General features: G+C 52.5%; 1 protein-coding gene across 1 annotated transcript in view; it reads left to right on the forward strand.

Annotated features, from left to right (window-relative positions):
• The first annotated feature begins 2,569 nt into the window (after positions 1 to 2,569).
• Positions 2,570 to 23,874, forward strand: part of AHNAK (AHNAK nucleoprotein) — a 27,769-nt gene continuing 6,464 nt past the window's right edge. The window contains exons 1-5 of the mRNA XM_027858826.1: positions 2,570 to 2,676; positions 18,578 to 18,698; positions 19,401 to 19,557; positions 19,721 to 19,908; positions 21,416 to 23,824. Coding sequence (XP_027714627.1) covers positions 19,401 to 19,557; positions 19,721 to 19,908; positions 21,416 to 23,824 — 2,754 coding nt within the window. The 5' untranslated portion in view covers positions 2,570 to 2,676; positions 18,578 to 18,698. The remainder of the gene's footprint in view (positions 2,677 to 18,577; positions 18,699 to 19,400; positions 19,558 to 19,720; positions 19,909 to 21,415; positions 23,825 to 23,874) is intronic.

Consider the following 23,874-nt stretch of genomic DNA (forward strand, 5'->3'; position numbering starts at 1 on the left):
CTGCAGGAAATAGAAAAAATGGAGCAGGAGGGCTGGGCCCTGCTCTCTAGGAGTGGAGCTTATCTTTTGGGTAAATCTAAATTTTCAGGCAACTTCCTTGAAGTATGATACACCTGCAAAGCAGAAACTCAGGGGGAGGAGACAAGGACTTCAATAAGAGCTAACACTATGATAGTGCTTTCTTTGTTCCAGGCATGGTGCTAAGAGCTTTACAATTATCTCATTTTATCTTCACAACAACCCTTTGAGACAGGTGCTATTATTATCCTTATTTTACAGATGAGGAAACTGAGGCAAACAGAGGTTAAAGTGATTTGTTCAGGGTCACCCAACTAATAAGAGTCTGAGGTCAAATTTGAACTTGGGTTTTCCTGACTCCAATCTTAGTTTCTTCCATATACAGGTGGAATCCTGACTCTATCCATTTGCGGGCCACTGGTGCCATGATAGGCTCTAGACTTCTGTGTGTGCTTGCCTTGTGAGCTGGAACCTGAGTATATCTGGGTATCTTCTGTGCATGTCTTAACCAACAGAGACACAGATGTAAATTGGTGTGTGTGTGTGTGTGTGTATGTGTGTGTGTATGTGTTCCCTTTCCTGTCTGTCTTTTCCTGGCTGTTCCCTTGCCTGCCTCCCTGCCTTCTCCTCCTACCTTCCCCCCTCCCCCTGCCCTGTCCCAAGTGTGTGCCGGTAACTGGACCTCGGACACAACCACTGTGGCTGGTGGCATGGCTGGCTGCTGGGTATTTTTAGCTTGTAAACATGTTTGTCATTTCAGGGGATGGGGTTGAGCCTGCCCCTAGCCCCAACCCACTCACAGCCATCAGGAGGGGAGGGCCACAGAGAGGGGCAACCGTGGTCTGGGATGGTGCCTCTTCTGATTTCCCTTACATTCTGGAGACTCACGGCCCCTCAGGGTTGGAAGGCTCCTCAAGAACCAACCTGCCCAACCCATACCCAAGAAAGGAGCCTACTTCTGGGTGGGTGATGCAGAAGACAAGGAATGAATGAGGGAGAAGGGAAAGGGGGTGTGTGCTCAGGGAGGGGTGCTGCTTCGGGGAACTCTGAAACACGATCATTAAATGTTTAATAAAACTCTCATGTTGCTCTCAGAGGTTGTGGGAAATAGTTGTAAACTTGAAACTTCTGCGTCCTCTGAAGGGAGGAGGACCCAGGGAAGGGGGAAAGAGAAAAGGAGGATGGAGAGGGACTCAGAGGGAAGGAAGGCAATCTGGGCCTCCTACCCAAGGGGAGATGGAGCCTGCAGGTCCACTGGAGGTCCTGGCCTCACCACGAGTGTCTTCAAGGGGTGTGGGGTGTTTGAAGAGGTGGGGTCGGTGTTCCTTTCTTCTAGGGGTGGAGCCAGTGGCTTCAGGCCGGGATGTCCTGAAGTCTAGTCTATCGGAGGAGGGGCCAGATTCAGGGAAATACTCAGGAACATTGAGGGCCCCCAGTGGAGCCTTGGAGTCAGGAAAGGTGGGGTACAATTCAACTGAAGATTAACCCCACCCCAAGTAGCAGCTACTTGAGGGAAGGGCTTATATCTAGTTGGCATTATATCCCCCAGGTCTATGGGGAATGTGTGTTGGGGGTGGCATGGGGGAGTTGGGGCCGTGATGAGGCTTCTTGGCCTGTCATATAGTAGGGGCTTAATAGCTGCTGTACTGAATGGAAGGGTGCTGGGATTGAAAGTGGAAACAGGTCAGGGTGGGCACTGTATTTCTGCCGAACTTGGATTCAGAAGACTCGGGTTTCCAGTCTCTAACTCTGTCACTTAGAACCTGGTGATCTTGTGCCAAAGTCACCTAACACTATTCTGGGCCTCAGTTTCCTGATCTGTAAAATGGAGTGGCTGGGCTGGCCTCTCAGGTCCCTGGTGGCTCTTAATCCGTGGGCTTTGATGACCCTTGGCCTCTAAATCACTGCACCACTTGTCAAGCTCTGCTGCACTTTTGTAGGACTCAGTTTCCTCTTCTGTAAGGAGGAGTTGTTAATAAACACAGTTCCAGATGTGAAGACATTGGGAGCCACATTAGGAATTTCTTGGAAACAAAGGCCCACACAAGACAAATTCAGGGGGGTACACACAGGGAGGGAGCCTGGGCAAGGGAGGGGGCAGGTAGGGGGTCCGTGCCAGTCGGAGCTGGGGGATCCCCAAAGAACCTCCAACTTTTCTCAGGGTCCACGTCTTTTCCCTACGGAGAGCACGTCTGTGCCCAGTGCCAGCCCGCCCTCCAGTTGCCCCAGTTCCCCCACTGCCGGGCGCCCCCGCCCCGCAGCCCTCGTTGGGTCACCCTGTTCCTCCCTGACCCCCCACCCCCGGCCCAGCCCCGCTCCCCCACGTCCCCCCTGCCCAGGCCCCTAGCTCAGCAAGCTCAGCCCGGCCCCGTTGCGGGCCCCGCCCGGCCCCGCCCTCTCGCTCCCACCGCGGAGGCTCGGAAGGGGCAGACCCGCCCGCCCGCAGTCGGAGTTACAAGAGCCGCCTCCGCGCGCTGGGGCCCGGCCACTCGGAGCTGCTCCGCCGCGGGTACTGCACCGCCCGCCTGCCCGGACCCGCCCCGATCCGGGAGTCCCTGCCGCCCCTAGCCCGGCCGGCAGCCTCCCACCTCGCAGACCTCCTCCAGCCTCCAGCCTGTGCCTGCCGGGCATGGCTGTGACCTGGGGCTGAGCTTACAGGTAGGGGGGCCGGTGACAGCAGCCTGGGGGACGCTTTGGGCAGCGTCTGAGATTTGGGGAGTGCTCTCTGGCCAGAGAGGCCTGGAGGCCAGCGCAGGAGAGTTTGGGGGTACCATCTGTCCAGGGCGACCTGGAGGCTAGCTGGCGCCTGAGAGTTTGAGAGTGCACTTTGGGGTGGGTAACCTTAAAGGTAATGCCTCAGAATTTGGTGACACCATTGGGTTATGTGGCTTGTGGTTGTGTGAGCTTTAGAATTTGGGGGTACGGTTAGGGTGGTGGCTTTGCAGAGAAAGGTTTTTAGGACTTTTTTTTGAGTCAGAAGAAGGGGTCGGGATGGACTAGTGTTTAGGGTGCAGTTTGAGAGGCTCGGGAACAATCTGGAGTTATCAACTTGCCTCGCCCTGGAGCGCACCGCTTCCCCGCCCCCCAGTTCTTGCTGTCTCTCCAGTCTGGGCGTGGGTTCTGCAAAGTTGGGAAAGTTGTGTCCTAGGCTCTCGCCTCCCTTTCCCTCCCTTCCTCCTTCCCTGCCGAGCCCACTTCTTCCAGCTCCGCAGCCCCAAGGGTTCCCACCTCTTCAAACCCCAATTTGGTCCTGGAGTCATTTCCTTGCGCCCCACTCCCAACCTCTTCGCGCTGCTGGGGCGGCAGCCCCGCCCGTCGTTCCCCTTCTATCCCAGTGTTTACAGCAGACGAGTTTCCGAGGCAGTGCCCCCGCCCCGCGCCTTCCCTCCCCTGCGCCCCTCCCTGCGTCCTCCCCCCCCATCCCCTAACCCTGGTGTTCGCTGCATCAGCCAGGGCGGCCACACCCCATGAATACCCCCTGCTCTCTCTCCCTCCCTTCCTCCCTCCCTCCTGGAGCCGCTGCCCCACCCTACTCTTACCCCTTCTGGTCCCCACGCCAGAAAGCTCCCATTTCCCTCGGTGTCCTCCAGCGGGAGGTGGAAGTTTGCAAGGTCCTAGCGTGTGTGTGTGTGTGTGTGTGTGTGTGTGTGTGTGTGTGTGTGTGTGTGTGTGTGTGTGTCGGGGGGGGGGCACGGGATATTGGGGGAGATTCTTGGCCAGGGCATTAGGAAAGGGGGCAGGCAGTTTGCAGTGGTGGTGGTGTGGAACGTACCCTTAAGGGATGGCTTGCATCGTCTACTCCCCCCCCCCTCCAAAAAACCCGTCGGGGCGGTGATCGCCCCCCCCCAAACCCCTGGCGCTCAGCCAGCAGCCTGAGGAATGTGGTGGTTGGAGCCAATGACTAATTCAAACCAGAAGTTTGGGGAGGAGAGGAGAAAAGAGGGGGCAAAAACGGGGAGCGGGGGGGGTCCCCTGCTGTGTGGTGGAGGTGGGGCAAGAGGAGAGACTGAGGGTTGGGAGAGAGCCTGAACTTCCCCTCCGGGCGCCTCCCTGGGTGCCTGCTCCAACTTTGGGGGACAGTGAAGAAGGGAGAAGAGAAAGGGGAGGTCTCTGTTCTGTTGGAAGGCAGCCCTGTGCGGAGGGTGTGTGTCCCTCCGTGTGTTATGTAAGGATTCCCCACTCGGGGAGGGGTGCTGTGTGCTGGTTGCTTACGGGGCGAGGGCCAGGCAGAACTCCTGTGGAGTTGGGGCGGGACCCCTTGCAGGGTTGAGAATTCAGGGCATGGCAGGCAGGAAGGCAGTCCGAGGAGGCGGGGAGGGTGTAGAGCTTCTGGCTGTGCCCTGGGCTCTGCGAGGGGTATGTAAGAGGTGGCTGGGGGTGCTGGTGGCAAGCAGGGTTGGCTGAACTCCAGAGAGTGTTGAGGTCAGGCTGGAGAAGCCTCTGGGTAGTAGTGTTCTGGGCTCCGAGGTTCCTGCGCCTGGGTGCACGCTGGGGTGGGTGTGCCCGGATCCTTGGAGGATGACCGAGGTAGAGGACAGGTTGTGTGGGCTGGGTCCCTGGTTGTGGGTTGTGTGTGTGCGTGTGTGTGTGTGAGATCCCTTAGGGTTGATCCCTGGCATTCAGTTTTGGGGGTGCAGTGTGCTGACTGCCCGTAGTTGGGGTGTGATTGCTGATGTTGGTGAACACTCTCTACTTGGAGAGTGGGTGCTAAGTTAGCCTGAAGGCACCTTCTGTATTTTTTCCAACTCTTGATTGGCCAAGAGGGAAGCTAGCCATACTCCCGGCTTTCAGCTGGGAGCTTTCCCCTTGCTTCCTGCATGGCCCCCCCCCGCCCCCAAATACCTCAGATCTCCATAAGGGAGATCCCTGAGGCCTGGGACTGGGTGTGGCACTCACTTCCCCTCAAGCAGGAGGGGGAAGCTTCCTTCCCGTTCTCTTATGCCCCAATGGGGTGGGGTTGAGGAATACAGCACGAAGCCCTGGCTTGAAATGAAGTGCAGATGGTGCTAGAGGAGATTGCAATTCCAGTCAGAAGAGACCTGCTCTTCCATTTAGGACCTTGTGACCTTGGCCAAGTCGCAGTTCCTCTTTGGGCCTCAGTTTCCCCATCTGTAAAATGAGGTTCAGGCCCCTCTCATCTTTTAAATCTTTGGATATTCCTCCAACCTCAGCACCACATTCTCCCTTCTGGCCTTTCAGCTCTGGGGAAATAAACCCAGATCATATGTGGAACTAGGGGGAGCCTATGGGAGTTCTAGGGGAACCCTCCACGCTCTGCACCATGCCCTGTGCAGACACGGCAAGTAGGGATGTTTAATTCCTCATACTTAGATCCTCAGTGCCTGGCACCTCATAGTAGTCAGTACTGGTTGATGAGTTGGTTGAGCTGATGGCGCTTTGGGAAATTGAGGAGTGGTGGGGCAGGGATTGTAAGGCCAATCGAACCCTAGGTCTAGAAAGGAATCTCTGAAGCCAGTTGGTTGAACCTGTCTCATTTTAGAGATGAGAAAACTGAGTCCCAGAGAGGTTACACAGCATGGATGGGTGGAATAAGAGAGGAAGGAGGGGAACTGGGACATTGAATACTGAACAGAAGGAGGGACTGGGGATCCGGGTGGGGGAGGATGGCAGCATCTGGGCTTGTGGATGGGACAGTGCAGTGCAGTGGAAGGAGCACTTGTCTTAGCGGCAGAAGACTTGAGTTGGCGTCCCAGTACTGTGACCCATACTCAAGTCAGTGTAACTCTTTGAGCCTCACCTTAACCGGCCCTATGAAATGGGCATAATACTTCCCTCGTCTACCTCCTGGTGTGTAAGGAAGGCATTTTGTACACTTGAAAGTGGTCTGCTTTGTGGTCATAGTCATGGTCATGGACGTGGTCTTTTTCTTCTTCTCCTCCCCCACTCCATTTGTTTTCCCCCATTCCTGGAACTCCAAGATTTCAGAGAGAGGACATGGTGAATGGAGGTCATGGGCTTGCAGCAAAATGGGCATGGTGGGGAGATGAAGGCACACACATGCCTGTGAAGTTGGAAGGCAGGGTGCTTGGTGTGCTGTGCCCTTGCGATTCACCATTGAGCTGAATAGAAGGGTTTTGGGGTGCGCAGAAGCAATTGCAGGGTTTGGGGGTGAAAGGGAGGCTTGCTTCTAGGGTGGGGCCTCCAGAAGGAGAACCCCATTTATTTTTGGTCCCGTGGTGTTTAGAAAGTCAAAGCATGAGGCCAAACTCAGGGGTAGGCTGAGAGGGGGAGGGGGCTATTTGAGCAGCAGCAGGGGCAGGGGATGTGGGTGTCCAGGGTTATGAGGTTGGCACCCGTCGCCCAGATCTGAAATGGCTGTTCTTGGTAGAGGGAGTGCTCCTCCCTGAGCCGGAGGAGCTGGTTGGAGTGGTTGGAGTGAGGCTGTGGGGGTGTGGGATGCTGGGGTGTGGTCCTCACCCTCCCCAGGCCATGGGAGCTGCCTTAGGGACAGAGAGAAGTGCCAGTCAGGATTTAGATGGAATCTCCTGAGTCTGATTCATGTGAACTTGATGGTATCTTCCCTTTCCTTCCCCTACTCCTTCCTAGGATATACTAGAATCCACTGATTATATGAAATCTGGATTGGAGATGGGAGGTGGGCAGCTCTAGCCATGGCAGAAGCAGCTCTGAGCTCCTGCCTCCCCCTGTGCTTGTCCAGGTCCCTTCTTTGTGGAGGGTGGTGGGCATTCTGCTATCATCTGTTATGCAGTTTGGACCCTGTATGTATGAAGCTTACAGCTAGAGAGGCTGGGTGTGCCTCCTGTGTAGGTAGATGAGGACGTGCTCAGCCACGTGGGTGGGCGTGCAGCAGGAACTGTGGAGGATTGGGGCCAGCATAGGACCCATTAGACTCATAAACGAGACAGCAGAATATGGAACATATGACACAGAATGTCAGAAATGGTGGGGAGCTTAGAACACAGAATATGGAATGGCAGAGTCTTAGGATGTGGGATATATGAAAAAATGCCCCACCTTCCCTTTCAGCAGAGGTGGGAGACTACAGGGGCAGAATATTACATATACTCTCAAATGTCGTTGATACGCTGGTTGGTTTTGCCAAATTGTTTTCTCCCCCCTTTCCCTCTTTATTTTTTGTTATAAGGGACTGCTTGATAGGTAAGGGAGAGGGAGGTATATATTTGGAAATCAAGGTGTTATAAAAACAAAAGTTATACATTTTTTTTTTTAAAGTGTGTAGACTATCACAGCTGGGTGAGAACTTTGAGCATAGAACAAGGAATGTCAATCTTAGAGCATAAGAAGTGGAGGGAACTTATTTAGAATGCCTTAGAACGTAGAATGTCAGAGCTAGGAGCTTAGAACGTACAACATAGAACATAGAATGTCAGAGCTGAGAGTGACCTTAGAGATCAGTGAATCCAGTGCTCTCTTTTTACCGAGGGGAGGGGCTTGCTGGCGTCCCATTGGGGTGCTCAGCTGTCAGTCTACGCAAGAGGGAGGGGCTGGGCCCAGCCAAATGGCTACATTGTATCTGGCTGTCTCTTTCAGGCTGTTTCTTAGTATCTGTTCTGTGTAACTGTTGCTCCCTTGTGTAACATGGCTAGTGTGTCACCATGTGACAGTGAATGAGTCACGCCACCTGTGTGGGGAGTGAATGAGTGTGCGTGTCCTTGTAGTTTGTATCTGCTGGGTTGTGCTGGTCAGCCACGGATCTGGCTTGTGTGGCACCTCCAGTAGTGGCTGAGTCTAGAGAATGGGTCCATACACTGGTGTGTGCTGTGCACAGGGGCTGGGTGGGGCGGGGTATCCTGCTGGGTCCCCCAGGGGGCCAGAGCGGAGGTTCTAGGGAAGGGGAAATACATGGAGCTGATCCTCATGGAGGATCTTGGTGGAGGCTACATATCCTAGGCCAGCAGGCTGAGGGGTGGCTCTCTGGTAAGATACTCAGAGTTGGCCCGTTCAGTTGAGAGCCTGGAAGCTTGGGCTGCAGCTGGGCTAGCATTTGGCATGTCAGCCAAGAGGGAGAGAGCCTCTCTCTGCCCATATAACTCTAAGCCTATGAATCAGGGGATTCCCCACTGGTAAAGGGGCCTCAGTAGTGATGGATGTGAAAATGGTGAAACATACTGAGTCTCCTGTCCCAAGGAGGGGCAGCGAGGGGGAACGTCTTCACCCCTGCTGCCAGGGCCTTCTTTCTGGAGCTTCACAGTGAGCCAGGAGAGTCGTAAGAAAGGCTAGAGAGCAGAGCAGGGTGTGGGTAGGGTGAAGGTAGAGCCCGCTAGCTGGGCAGCAGGAGGGGTTGGAGTGACCCGCCAGGGAAACAGGTGTGTGGCGAGGCGCCTGGGGGAAGGGAGGGGGGAGAACCCAGGAAGGCTGGGAGGGTGGAAAACTTCCTCCCCAGTGGGAGCTGTGGGCTGGACCAGTTGTCTCAGCCTCCTAGGGCAGGGAAGGAGGGGAACCAGATTGGCGGGTATCAACCCCAAGGGAAAGGCTGACAGGCAGGCAGACTGCGGGTGCCCAAACTGGCAGGTGTGCTGTGGGGAGGGGGAGAAGCTAAGTGAAGGGCATGGACTAAGCTTTTTTTCCAGGCCTTTGTAACCCCAGGCCCAGCAGAGAGTAGCTGCCTGATCAGTACTTCCAAACTCAACAGCCTGGCATCTCATAGGTTGAAGTACTTTCTGGCATTGAGATTTGCAGTGGGAGCTGGGAGCTGTTTAGCATAGCAGACAGCGATGGTGGCCCTCAGAGCAATAATTAAGAATGGGCATGGATGTAGATGAGGAAAAGGCCCCTGGGGTGAACGTGTGGATGCCCGTAGGAAGACAGATGTGGTTCATGCCCATGTGATGATGTGGGGTCTTCATGACTACATAGAAGCAGCATGGAAAGATGAAGGCTTTGGGGACTTGCCCTTAAATGTTGATTTAGGCACTTAGCAGCCATATGACCTTGGGTTGGTCCCTTTTCTTCTCTGGGCTGAAGTTTCTTCATCTGTAAAATGATAGGGTTGGAAGGTGACCTCCAAGGGCCCCTCATTTAAATCTACAATCTTAGCATGTGACTTGTGTCTCCTAATGCCCTGTCCATTCCCCGTCCTCCACCCATGTCGTCATGAGGGGGCTGGCGACGGTGGTGGTGGTGGTGGTGAGAGCCTTCTCCTGGAGTAGACATCTGGTTCACCATCTCCTCTGTAGGTGCTGGCTCTCCTTCTTGATAGACTGGGTGCTCATCTCCTTTGGGTTGGAGGCTTGTCAGATCCTCCTGCCATATTCACTGGAAGGACACAGCTCTCCCCATGGCTTCACCATAGATTGTGTCTCTTCTCCAAAGGAAAAGTTGACATACCTGTGGAATATCTGCTTAGCAATCAATCAATTGTTCAATCAACAAGCATTTATTAAACTCCTATCCTGTGCTGGACATTATGCCAGGTGCTGGGACCCCAAAGGCAAAAGTGAAAAACAGTCTGTGCCCTCAGGGAGCTTCCATTCTGTCTGAAGTGTGTGACTCCCCTTGGGAGGTCATGTGATCCCATAGACTGTGTGCTCATCTCCTTTTTTTTTTTTTTTTTTAGGCAATTGGGGTTAAGTGACTTGCCCAGGGTCCCACAGCTAGTAAGTGGCCAGATTTGACCTCAGGTCTTCCTGGCTTCAGGGCTGGTGCTCTATCCACTGTGCCAGTACTCATCTCCTTGGGACAGGGTTGTGTGTCCTTTCTCCCCTGGGGCCTTGTTTCTCTGAGACCTTGGAGCAAAGTTGAATGCCCTGTGACCTCCACCTCATCCTTTAGTCATTCACTTTTGGTATTGGTCTGGATCTTAGGATTTAGAGCTGGAAAGAACCTTAAATGACATTTGGCTCTAACACACTATTTTACCAGTGAGGCAAACAAGGTTAAGTGACTCGCCCAGGGTCACACAGCTAGTAAGTGTATGAGGCCAGATTTGCACTAAGGAAGAGAAGTCTTCCTGACTCCAGGCCTGGCGCTCTATGCACTATGGCGTCCCCTAGCTGCCCACAACACACTTTTACAGATTTGGAACCTGAATCCCCACAAGGCTTGCCGAGGTCTAGCCTTGGACTTTGTCTCAGAAAGAGTGGGTTCAAACCCTGACTCTTCCGATGACTAGCTGTGTGGCCAAAGGCTGTCCCAGAACCTCTCTCAAGCTGTCCCAGAACCTCTCTCAGGCTGAGGTTTTTCATCAGCCCAACGAAAATGCCTCCCATAGTCTATGGTGTCATCAGATGGGAAGCGCGGTGTAAGCAGCACATTGCTGTGTAAGGGAGTTCTGTAATAATTGTGATCGTTTTTGTTGTTGGGTTAGGGTCAGGGGTCTGGTTCATTGCCACAAGTTCATGAAGGCCCTGCACAGATATTTTTAAAAAGCCATGCATTTTGCCCTCTGAATTGACATTCGAGGTCAGCCCAGGATCCTCGGGGATGTCTTCAGACCTTTCCTTGGGGGGCTTCCACAGCGTTAGCTTGGCCTCAGGCCTGAAAGATTTCCAGTTCCCCAGCACCTGGAATGTGGAGGCATTGGGCCAGATTCTCTGGGCCTTGCCTGTTTCTATCTGCCTCATTCCACTGCCTGCCAGCTGGACTAACCAGGTCTGCTCTTGGTAGCTGGGAGGGTGGGCTGACATTTGCCCAACTTCCTAAGTACCAGGGACTTGTGCTGTCTTCTTTCTGGTACTTTGTGGGTCTCCCTACACCTTTTTCCCTCTGAGACCTGTCCAGTCTCTTGTGTATGACTCAATTCTGATTTTTCTTGTGTATAACGCAGTTCTGATTTTTCTATGTATGTGTGTGTATGATTCTTTCTCCTCTTTCTTTTTCTCCCTCTACTCTTATGTCTCCTGAGTGTATGTGAATAAACATTTTTAGAGCACCTACTGTGTGCCAGGCACTGGGGATATAAAGACAGGCAAAGTCCCAGCTCTCAGGAACTCAGTCTAATGAACGAGGCAAGCCATAAACAAAATAAACTCTCTACAAGAGAGTTGGAAATAATCAACAGAGGGCAGGCACTAGAATTAAGGGGGAATCAGGAATAGTTTCTTGTGGAAGGCGGGATTTTAGTTGGGCCCAAAGGGGTCTGTAGTCTGAGTGGAGGAGGATGAGCCTTCCAGGCCTAGGGGATGGCCAGAGAGAATGCTCAGAGCTGAGCAGTGTTCATGGAGCAGCCAGGAGGCTGGTGTCACTGGACCACAGAGTACATGGGGTGATGGGGTATAAGGTGTAAGGAGACTGGGAAGGGAGGGAAGCGGCAGGTTATTAAGGGCTGACTGCCTCTACAGGTGGGCACATGCCCCAGTTTTGTGCCCTACGCTTCAGAGCGTTGGAAAGAATGCTGCCTTTGGGTCCAGCAGAACCCTGGCTTTGAACCCCAACTTTGCCCCGTACAAGCTGTCTCCTCTCTGGATCTCCCTCTATTTAAGGAGACTTTTGACCACCTTCCTCACAGGGCTCATCAGGGAAGGGCTCTGTGACCCTTTAGAGATGTGGCAATGGGAACTGATGTTGGCTTTGAACAATGGGACGACCTTACATGCCGTTAAATCTGACCTGGTCATTTACAGGGAGGGAAACTGAAGCTTAGCAAGGTGATAGGATCTCTGGGTCTGTGCCTAGCTGGGATGGGGACCAGGGTCTGGTAAGTCCCAGTCTAAGGCCCTCTCTGCCACACCAGCCAGGTTACAGGCTCTGCCCACCCCCCAGAACCCTGGCTGTGCTGTGTGCCTGGCACCTCATCACCCAGGTGGGCAAGCCCAGGGACAGCGCCTGGCTGACACCCACCCACTGGCTTCAGTTTCCCCGTCTCTAAAACAACCAGGTTAGATTTAGATGGCACGGGAGACATTTGTGTGTGTGCACATGTGTGTTTATGTATGCATTTCTCTGTCTGTTGCCGAACTCCTCGGGTGTGTCTAGTTCTTTCTCTCCTGTGTCCCTTCCTGTTCATGCGTCATGTGTGTGACGACTTTTCTCTTCTGCCCCTCTCCCTCTGAGCCTGCGGCTCATTCCCAAGGGTTCTTCTCCCTTCTGGCGCTCTATCCCTTTGGCCATCTCTGTGGGATTTCCTCTTCTCTTTCTTTCCCTCTTTCTCTTCCTCCCTCTCAGGCTTCAAATCTCTCTGTCTCTATTCCCTTTCTTTCCTTTCTCTCACCTGTCTGCCTCTGTCTCTCCCTCCTCCTCCCATATCAAAATAACAGATGTTTGCACATACATACTCACACAGAATGTTCTCTTTTTCCTTTTGCATGTATCTGACACCAGTCCATAGGAGAATAAAGTGATAACAGCCCCACTCCTCATCATCCTCTAAGTAGGACCTTCCCTACCCTGCCTCCCAAGAGACACACATAAACATCCACAAAGAGAGAGAGGTTCGGCCTGAGGAAGCCACAGGTACAGAAAGGGAAATTGGGGCCCTCCCAGGGAGACTCACTAAAAGAGAAACACAAAAGAGGGGTATGGACACAGAGAGGTGAAAAGTGAGAGGGAGAGACAGAGAGGGAAGGGGAGAGAAAAGGGAAAGAGAAAGAAGAGAGAGGAGAGAGAGAGAGAGGGAGGGAGGGAGAGAGAGAGAGAGAGACGGAGACAGAGAGAGATAGAGAGATGGAGATGGAGACTGAGGATTTGGGGCAAGTCCCTTCCCTTTCCCTTTCTGGGACTTGTTTCCTCCTTGGGTCTCTAAAGTACCCTCCATTTTGAGTCCTCTGGGCATTTCTCTCTGCCTGGGGTGGGGCACTGGTTAGAGGTGCATAGGTCTCTTTCTGTCCTTATGGGCTCTTGTGAATTCTCTTCCTGGGTATGCTTCTGTGGTATGTGTGGTGGTTCCCCCCGGTCTGTGTTCTTTCTCTGAAGGTGTGATTTATGTGTTCACATCCGTTCCTGTCAGCTCTCTCTACTTACCCACTGGGACCAAATTTCTGTCTCTAGCTCTAGCTTGGGCAGATAACCTGAGGTGGTTGGGGCTTCCCCCCTCGGCCTCCCTCCCTGTGCTGAGCTCTAAGGAATTTGCTTGGACCAGTCAGGGGAAGGAGAGTCCAGAGCCTCTCAGTCTTTCCAGAATATCCTGTCTGCTCCCTTCACTTTGTCATTCATTCATTCATTCATTTATTCATTCATTCATCAAACATTTATTACATGCTTTTCCTATGAGCCAGGCACTGTTTGAGGTGCCAGGGATACCCAGATCAAAATTAAAACAATCTCTGACCTCTAGAAGCTCATGTTTGACCTGGGAAGGGTGAGTAGGGAACACCATGTACACACATGAGCAAATGCAAACTCTATCTTGTGACATTAGCCTCTTGGGGGGGGTAGGTGGGTGGGCCAGGAAAAGTCTTGTGGAAGAGGTGGCATCTGGGCTTTGCCTTGGAGGACCGGGGAAGTGCCAGGCATGGTCTCTGCTGACTCTGACTGGGTATGTAACCCTGTGTGGAGGTGATTTTCCTTTGGGGCGGCATCTTTATCGATAGGTGTTGCTCTGTGTTTGTAACAGTCCCTGGGCTTGGGCGTGAGGCTCTGCTGAGATTCTTAATACTAACTCAGATTCAACTCAGCACTTTTACAGGCCTTAAGGTCCCCTCAGACTCAGTGGGGACCTTTCCATTCGCTCATAGGTTTTCTTCCCCTCCAGCCTAGAGCTAAAATGACACCTCCCTCCCTGTATTTCCTGGCCTCTGCCCTTCTTTTCTGTGCCCAGAGCAGGCTCTTTCTAAATTCTGCCCTCAAGGACGCCACATTTACCTCAGTGGCTTTTCTGCGGGGTCTTCTGTCCCTCTCCCGCCCCCAGTCACAGCCCCTGCCTTCGGGCAGCCCCTGAACAAGCCTGGGTCGGTCCAGTGCTCAGGGGAGAAGCTGGGGATGGGACAGGGCCCAAGCAGGGGGTGGGAGAGAGACTTTGGAATGGGAGCAGATGTGGAAATTGGTGACTGATGGTGTCCGTCTGTAGGCGTGGAGCTGGGAGGTTCCTTAGAGCTCAGCTGGCCCAACATATTTATTTTACACTGGAGAAAGCTGAAGCCCAGAAAGGCCAGGAGATTCCTAAGCTCCTCCAGCTAATAAGCTCAGAGCCAGGATTAAAACTCGTATCCTCTTGGCTGCTGAAGCAGGCCTCTTCTCACTCTGCCCAGCTGCCTCTCCAGGCCTAAACCCACCTCCTAGAAGGGCCTCAGTTTGCCGGCCTCTCCTTGGCCCAGCTTGATTCAGAGGAGGTACGGCCGGATTGTTGGCAGCACCAGGGGAGGGCTCTGCCAAGGCCAACCTGTAGCCTCAGGCACAACGACTCTGGCTCCCAAGGTGCTGGGGTGGGTCTGGATGGAGGGACAAAAGTCTCACCCGAGGGAGCCTTCCCGGCCCATACTGACACCTCAGGGGCAGTCCTGGGTCATGCTCCCCCAGGGCTTTACTGGGAGGGGAGGGGGAAGGGAGGCACCTCTAGTCCATTCTGTTCTCTTCTTGGTTCTGGCTGGAGCAGCAACGGCTCTGGACCCACCCTTCTCCCACCATGGACCTTAGCCCCCCAAAAGGGCCCTGGTGATGCCATTCCAGGCGTGACCTCTGCATGTCTGGAGCTGTGATGGCTGCTGTGACTCATGAGGCTAGGAGGGAGGGAGGGTGGGGCAGAGATGGGTGACTGAGAGCACTTTCTCTCTCTCTCTTTTTTTTCTTCTCCTCCCCCCTCCCTCTCTCTCTCCTCTTTCTTCCTCTGTTCCCCCCCACCCTTTCCCTTTCCCCCTCCCCCTTCAGTGACTGGCTCAGCACCAGGATCCTGAATTGAGAAAAGGGTCCAAGAGTGTTCGTATGTACTGGGCAGGCAGCCACTGAGTCCCTAAGCGGGTCCCAGTTCTGTGGGGAGGGGTTCAGCTGTGGGTGTGTTCTGGGCTCCTTGGCCTCAGGGTTTGGCGCTCAGTCAGCCTGTTGTTTGGGTCCCATCGCTCTCTATCTCTGTCTATATATTTCTCCTCCCTCTATTCTTCCTTCTCTTCTCTTCGTCTCTCTCTCTCTCCTTTCTTGTCTCTCTCTTTCTCATCTCTCTCTGTCTCTCTGTCTCTCCCTCATCTTTCTCTCTGTTTCTCTGTCTCTCCCTCTCTCTGTCCCTTTCCTTCCTCCCTCCACCCTCTCTCCTCCTGTCTTCTTGCCAGTGAAGAGAGTGCCTGGAACCTTCTTAATCTACCTAGGCAGGTCACCCAGTCCCCTAGTGGGAACAGTCAGCTCACCTTCCACCTGTAAATCACCTGGGCTGTGCGTGTGCGTGTGCGTGTGTGTGTGTGTGTGCGTGTGTGTGTGTGTGTGTGTGTATGTGTGTGTCTTTCTTCTCTCCATCCATCGCCATTGGGGATCCGCTTGACGTGGCCATGCAGTGCTGATCAGGAATCAGGGTTCTGAGATACTGGGTCTGGGTTCAGATGCCAGGCTCTGCGGCTGAATCTGGGTGGGACCCTCTGTTGGTTCCTCCTCTTCCCTGGACCTCTCCCCAATGAGGGGATTGGCCTCCATAACCCGTCAGGGCCTTTAAGCATGATCAGCTGTAATGGGGTGATTGGGGTTTTACCAAGTGCGTCCCGTTGGACGGAGGCACTCCCAGCGGCCCTGCGATGGAGGCGGGGCACTGGAGGAGGTTCGGCAGAGTTGAAATGGCTTTCCTAGGCTCACAAATACTACTCAGAGGATTTCTGGGGGATCTGAGAGCCCCCAATTGGAATCCAGATCCTCTAACTCCAAGTTCAATGTTAGGCTCTTTCCTTTTTAAAATCAATTTTTATTTGCATCTTTTGTCTTCACATCATCAGCATTTCCTAATATAACCTTCCTCCTCTTCCCAAGGAACCATTTCCTGTAACAAAGAATAAAAAAGAGTAAACCCCACAACACATTGAAAAATTCTGCACTTAATGGCTGTGTGACCCCGGACAAGTCACTTAACCCCATTGCCTCACCAAAAAAAAAAAAAGAAAAAGAAAAATTCTGATGTTGTATGTGGTCTCTCACACCTGGAGTCTCCCACCTCTTCAAAGAATTAGGATGATGTTCTTGTCACACATGCTGCCATAGTTGCCACCTGCTAGGTGCCCAGGATTAGGTGATTGGGATTTCCTCAAGGAGAAGGTTTTTTTTTTAAACAATATGCTTTTATGCTGTTATTTACATACCATAATAAACTCTGTCTTAGGAAACCCCCCCACCCCCCACCCCATACAGTGACGGATGCTTGGACTTGTCTCAATAAACATTTGTCTTTTGATTAATGGTGCAGTGGAAAGAAATCCTGGCTGTGCTACTTGTCTGTGCCTGTCTGACTGGGGGCAAGTTACTTCCACTGAGGCCTCAGTTTCCTCCTTTGTGAAATGAGGGAGTCAGACTAGATGATCTCTGAGGTGTCTTCCCGCTCTAAAGCCGGGATCTGATTTTTGAGTCTGAGTCTTTCATTTTACAGATGTGGAAGTTGAGGCCTAGAGAAAGCGCATGACTTTCAGAAGGTCACAGAATGATAAAGTGGTGAAGTCCCTTGGCGCTCTGGGTCTCACTTCCTTCGGTTTACAGCTTATCTTGTTTAGGGCCTGAGGGAGGCTTTGACTGGTCCCTCAGGAGGGATGGGGGTGGGAGGCACTGGCTCGTTGCCCAATGCAGGAAGGCTGCCAGAATCTGCCTCAGTGCATCCCTGAGTCCGATGCTGCTGCCTTGTAGGTTTGGAGGAGTGTCTCCCTGGCTTGGGGATTGCCTCCAAGAGCCTGTCTCTGTGTCCCTGGACCCTGGGGAACTCAGGCCAACTATGGGTCATTCCTAGTCCAAAGAGCCCTGCTTAGCCTGGGATCCTTGTGGGTCCCAGTGCTCCTAGTGCTCAAAGCAGCCCCGATTTCGAGCTGGAAGGCCACTGAGCCTGACCTCCTCATTTTACAGAAGAGGAAACTGAGACCCAGGATGAAGTGATGTAGAGGATCATATATTTAGAGCTAGAAGGACTTTGGATGGAAACCAAGATGGAGGGAGGTTCAACATCTTGCTCAGGGTCACCTGGCTAGTAAGTGTTGGCAGCAGAATTCACACTTAGGTCTTCTTGGCACCAAGTCCAGTGTTCTAGCCACGGAGCCTCCCAGCTGCCTCTAATCAAACCTAGATGGAACTTCTGGGGCTTTTTTTTTTTTTTTAGTAAATAGTATTTTATTCTTTCCAATTATATGTAAAGACATTCATTTTTTATAAGATTTTGAGTTCCAGATTTTTTTTCCTTTCCTCCCCTTCCCCCTCCCCAAGATGGCAAGCAATCTGATCTAGGTTATACATGTGCAATCATGTTAAACATATTTCCACATTACTCATATTGGGAAAGAAGAAACAGAACAAAAGGGAAAAGCCATGGAAAACAAAAAACAAAAAAAAGTGAAAACAATATTCTTCGATCTGCATTCAGACTCCATAGTTCTTTCTCTGGATGTAGATAGCATTTTGCGTCATGAGTCTTTTGGAATCGTCTTGGGTGGGACTTCTAAATAGTAACCCAGATCCTGGGGTTAGGAAGGCAGAACCAATATTGTCCTCAGCCCAATAGGAATCTCCCTTGGTGTTGATAGGATATGTCCCTGAACATCCTTGAACTGAGAGGTTATCCTATATCTGCACTGGTTATGGGAAGACAGTATCAATGTAGCTGTTTGGTCTGGGATGGCCAGCCCTGATGTCTCCTTCTCGGATCAAATATGAACAGCTCTCTTTAGTCTTTAAAAGAAGCCCTCCACCACTTGGCCCCGACCTACCTTCCTAGCTTTATTGTACGTGACCCTTCTCTACAAACTCTGATTCAGTCACTCTGGCCTTCTCACCGTTTCTGTCACAAGACACTTCATCACCCATCTCTATGCCTTGGCACTGCTGACTTTTGCCATGCCTGGAATGCTCTCCTTTCCCAGTGCCCCTGGGAATCCTTGAGTTCCTTCACCTTCTATCTGAAGGCTTTCTTGATTCCACTCAATTGCTAATTATATATGTATATGAAATATGCATATATGTATGTATATACAAATATATATCAAATATATACTATACTCTTTACACTATACTAATATACTATCTGCACTATACTATGTTATATATAATATAATCATATATGATACATTTTTTATATTATACTTACACAGGTACATGCTTGTTTTCCTTCTTACCTCTTGGAACGTAAGCTCCTTGAAGACAGGGACCGATTCACTTTTGTCTTCCTATCTTGGGCATGTAGCACCGTGCCTGGCACATGGTAGATGCTTAATAAAAGCTTTATGAGTGACTGGCTGATTGACTGAAGACATCTTCTTCTTGGGGGCAGTTGCAGAAGAGTCCAGAAAATAATAATTCCCATTTCTATAGCATGCTAAGGGTTGCAAAAAACAAAATAGAAAAACTTTGCTTGCAGCCACCCTGTAATAGAGGCATTGTATCCATTTTACAGATATAGGAACTGAGTCTCTGGGAGGGAAAGTGACTGCCAGTAAATGTCTGAGAGGAGTCAACTCTTGACTTTAAGTCCACCATTTTATTCTGCCACAAGTGCTAACCTCATTATCAATTTTTCTTGCAGGCTAATGAGGTGGGAGGGAGATTCCTGAAGACAGAGTGAGAGGACGAAGAGGAAGAGCAAAGGCAGAAGGAGGGGCGGGTTCCTGGCAAGGCTTTCGCTCCCAAATAAATTTCTGTGAAAGGTTGGTAAGCTCGATGGTTGAGAAAGAGCTGGAGAGGGCTGCTGTGTGTGCTGATCTGGCATTGTACAGGGGGGGGAGCTCATTGTCCTAGAGGCACACAGATTATTATGTGTGTGCTTTACAGGTCCTTGTGGGCCTCAGTTTCCTCATCTGTAAAATGATTGGGTTGGACTGGATAGCTTCTGAAGTCCCATACGGGTAGAGATGGCCACCAGCCCTGCAATTCCCTTGGTCCAGGGAACTCCAAGAAGAGGCAACTCCTTCTACCGATGCAGGTTGCCACCTTTTCAACTTTTGGTCTTAGTTGCCTAGAGGGTAGAGAGTTTAAGTGACCTGTCCAGGGCCACACGGCCAGTCTGGGTCAAGGACAGAACTTGAACCCAGATCTTCCTAGAGTTTGAGGCCAGCTCTCCGTCCATTACGCCACCCCGCCCCTTCAAGACCTCACTCACTTCTACATTCCGAGATCCTATTAGCATATCACAACCATCACATCTCCTGGTGGGGGGGGGAGGGGCTCTCGGTCAGTAGAGTTCCTGCATCAGAAGAACAGAAGCTCCCTGAGGGTAGGGACCCTTTCACTTTTGTCTCTGTACTCCCAGCACCGGTGCTTAATAAACATTTGTCGAATTGAACTGGAACTCTTAGCCAGGGCAGACCCTTTGTCCTGATCACCCTGTGCCCATCTCGTTGATGCTGCAGATGGAGAAGGAAGAAGAGCCCACGAGGGAGCTGCTGTTGCCCAACTGGCAGGGCAGCGGTTCCCACGGCCTAACCATCGAGCAGACGGATGATGGCGTCTTTGTTCAGCAAGTGGTGCAGAATTCCCCTGCGGCACGCACGGGTGTGGTCAAGGAGGGTAAGAGCCGGCTGCTCCCGGGCAGGGGGATGGGCCAGGAAGAGAAGTGGGGCTCGGGGTGGGCACCCGCGACAGAGGGAGAGGCTCCGGAGGCCTCCGGGAATTGCCCCCCTCCCCCAGCGCCTGCAGCTCTTGGGCTCATTTCCTGTAACTTCTGCTCCAGGGGACCAGATTGTGGGGGCCACCATCTACTTCGACAATCTGCAGTCGGGTGAGGTGACACAGCTTCTGAATACCATGGGGCACCACACGGTGGGTCTGAAGCTGCACCGCAAGGGAGACCGCTCCCCAGAGCCCGGCCAGTCCTGGTCCCATGACAGCGCCTTCGCCCGGTGCTCCGAGGTGGTGCTGGTGAGTATCTCTCTGGACCCTGCCCACTGAGCTCCCCCCGGGCGCCAAGGCCCTGCTCTCCGTCCCCTTCATCCGTCTCTCTCTCCTCACCCTCTTCTTGGCCCTGCCATGCTCATGTGATCACTTTACTGGCCTGTCCTAATCTCAAAGGGTGCCCCATTGGAGCTACAGCTGATACACACTTTAATCAATCAACAGATGAGCTATAAGCATTTCTTAAGCAGCTCCTACTAGGTGCTAGTGCTGGGGATAGAATGACTACAATGAAAGTCCCTGCCCTCAGGAAGCTTATATTCCATTAGAAGAGGCAACATGTACATCTGTAGACTATCCAAAACACAGCCAGTTCAGGAGCAACTCCTAACCTTGTTGGCTGGAAGCCTCATGCTTCTGTCCATGAGCCTCTCCTACAGAAGGTCAGTCATTTAGATGTTGGTTCCATATTGGTCCTGGGAGGATCTCCAGTGGTCATCCACTGTCCCACAGATGGCCTGCCACTTGTGATCTACTTGTTTGGATGTTTTGGGGAGCTGTGGTTTCATCCATGTGGAGCCCATCCCCCAACACAGATCTTGGCCCTTCTCAGTGTAGGAAGCGGTCTTCAAGAGTGACTTGGGCTGAGAGGTCCCCTGTGGCCAAAGCTGAGCTTGGCTGGGTTAATTAGTCAGTTAAGAAGAGTTAATTAAGCCCCTACTATTTGCCAGGCATTGGGCTCACAAAGAAAGGCAACCCCCAAATAAAAACCAAAACCCCAATACCCCCAACGCTCCCAAAACAAAAAACCCTGACATCCTGGGACCCATACTTGATGACTTTCCAGCGTGGACTTGCTGCAGCTTGGGCTCTATGGGCACGACCTCTGAGAAGCCAGGGCGTCTGCCAGCCAGCATGGTGCGCGAGAGGAGAAATGGGGGACATGTGGTCACATTCAGCAGCCAGCCAGTGGCTTAACAATGTAGGGGCACTTTTGCACTCTCCTCATAAACCTAATATTTAGCCACAAAAATGCAAATTGCGACACGACTCGTCCCCTAGTCCAAACTAAGCAGACCTCTCTTGGCATTCGGCCAGGATAGGCCTGTCATTTAGTGCCCGACAGTGTCTCTGGTTCTGGCCGTATCGGGTCAGCTGACTAGAATTTCCTCATTTCTTTTTTTTTTTTGCCGATCGGTAGTGGACATTGGTTAGATTGCACAGTGATACGAGTTTTCTTTTCTCTCAGATACCACCTCCTCCCAACAACCTCTTCTCCCTTGGTTCTTTCCCAATTTGCTCTTGTCTTGCCACGTCAGGGTCTCCCCTGGGCTCCCGTTTCTCTCCAGTAGCACCCTCTAGCCCACCCTCTGCTCTGTCCCCTGGAGGATCTCCCCACGGGCTCTGCGGGGCTCCGTGAGGGGCCATGCATCCAGGGGTCAGGAGACCAGGTGGTTGGCTGGCCTCTGGCAGGGATCGTGGCAGACTCAGTCAGGCTCAGCTGCAACCTTTGCTGCGGTGTCTCTTTCTGCAGAGCGGGGATGATGAGGAATACCAGCGGATCTACACCACGAAAATCAAGCCTCGACTGAAGTCAGAGGACGGGGCGGAAGGCAGCGAGCCTGGGGAGACCCAGAGCCGCACCATCACAGTGACCAGAAAGGTCACGGCCTACACAGTGGATGTGACAGGGCGAGAGGGGGCCAGAGAGATTGACATCAACAGTCCCGAGTTCAAGATCAAGATTCCAAGGCATGAGCTGACAGAAATCTCCAAGATGGACGTGGAGACTGAGCACGGGAAGACCGTGATCCGTCTGCCGCAAAGCCCTGGGGCGACTATTCAGACCACAGGCTACAGTGTTGACTTTGGGGCGACCGGACCAGAGCTCCAAGGGGTTGGGACACCTGGTGCTGGCCACTCCAAGGTCCAGGTGACCACACCTGGGATCCAGCTGCAAGGCTTGGGTGTTGGCGGTAGCGGTAAGGGCCTAAAGGTGGAAGGAAAGCCAGAAGTCTCTGTTCATACCAATGTCCCTGCTTCTGTTGGCTTAGGAAGCAAGGGAGGATCTGTCACTGGCCCTGGGGTCCAGGTTCCAGGAGTGGAAGTTTCATCTTCACTTGGAGGCGGGACTGCTGATCTCCAGCGCCCATCCATAGATAACATCAACATTCCCACCATGAAGTTACCCAAGTTTGGCTTCCCAGCAGCAGGACCTGAGGTCCAGGGCCCAGAGGCAGGCCTGGGCATCTGCTCACCAGGCATCTCTGTGGGGCCTGGGGGTGATGGTTCAGGTTTGGCAGTGAGCGGAAATGTCCAGGGCCCTAAAATGGAAGTCATAGCTCCATATGTCCATGTTGAGGGAGTCAAAGGGAAGCTGAAGGGTCCTACAATCACCACCCCAGCATTGGAGGGCGACCTTGGCCCAAAAGGGGCAAAGCTTCTGGGTGCTGGAGGCTTGGACATCTCCGCATCCAGAGGACACGTTGGCATCGAAGGCCCTACCGTGGAACTTGGAGCTCCAGAAATTGATCCTCTTGGGGCTGGTGGAAAACTGAAAATGCCTCAGATGAAAGTCCCCAAGTTTTCTGTGTCTGGTTCCAAAGGGGAAGGAGCTGCTGTGGATATAAAATTGCCCAAGGGAGAAGTGAACCTTCCCAGTATCACTGGAAACGTCAGCTTGCCAGAAGCGTCCATCAGTGGGCCTGAGGGGAAAATCAAAGACCCTAAATTCAAGACCCCAGAGATGATGATTCAGAAACCTAAAATCTCCATGCAGGATGTAGACCTCAGCCTCAGGTCCCCGAAATTGAAAGGGGATATGAAGGTGTCAGGTCCGGGAATACAAGGGGATTTAAAAGGTCCTCAGGTAGCCATGAAAGAGCCGACAGTGGACATAAAGGTACCCAGCCTAGAGGGGTCCCTGACTGGGCCCAAGATTGGCAGCCCATCTGGGAAAATGGGGACCTGCAAAATCAGCATGGCTGATGTCGATCTGAATGTAGGTGCCCCCAAAATAAAGGGCCAGGTGGACATTGCCACCCCGAAGGTAGAAGGGCAAGTCAAAGGCCCTGAGCTAGACATCAAAGGCCCCAAAGTGGATGTCAGCACCCCGGATGTGGATGTCCACGGGCCTGAGTGGCACCTGAATATGCCCAAGATGAAGATGCCCAAGTTTAGTGTGCCAGGGATCAAGGGGGAGGGGCCAGAGGTCAATGTGAGCCTGCCCAAGGGAGACATTAATGTTTCAGGGCCCAGCATCGACATTGCAGCCCCACAAGTCAACCTTGAAGGCCCAGAAGGAAAAGTGAAAGGGCCTGGTGTCAAGGTATCAGATGTGAATATCAAGGCCCCAAAGCTCTCCATGCCAGATGTAGATATGCACCTGAAAGGTACAAAGGTGAAGGGAGAATATGATGTGACCATTCCAAAACCAGAAGGGGATCTGAAAGGCCCCAAAGTGGATGTCAGCGCCCCAGATGTGGAGCTCCACGGGCCAGAATGGAACCTCAAGATGCCCAAGATGAAGATGCCCAAATTCAGCGTGCCAGGGTTCAAGGGGGAGGGCCCTGAGGTGGATGTGAACTTGCCCAAGGCAGACATTGATATTTCTGGGCCCAAAGTGGATATTGAAGCTCCAGATGTGAATGTGGAGGTCCCAGAAGGGAAACTGAAGGGTCCCAAGTTTAAGATGCCTGAGATGAATTTCAAGGCCCCAAAGATTTCCATGCCAGACTTACATTTGAAGGGCCCCAAGGTGAAGGGAGAATATGATGTGACCTCTCCCAAAGTAGAAGGCCAGGGGAAAGTTCCAGATGTGGAACTGAAAGGGGCCAAAATGGATGTCAGCGCCCCAGATGTGGAACTCCACGGGCCAGAGTGGAACCTCAGGATGCCCAAAGTGAAAATGCCCAAGTTCAGCATGCCAGGCTTCAAGGGGGAGGGGCCAGATGTGGATGTGAGCCTGCCCAAAGGAGATGTTGACATTTCTGG

The sequence above is a fragment of the Vombatus ursinus genome, unplaced genomic scaffold, assembly GCF_900497805.2.
Source record: "Vombatus ursinus unplaced genomic scaffold, bare-nosed wombat genome assembly UNPS02013931.1, whole genome shotgun sequence".
NCBI lineage: Eukaryota > Metazoa > Chordata > Mammalia > Diprotodontia > Vombatidae > Vombatus > Vombatus ursinus.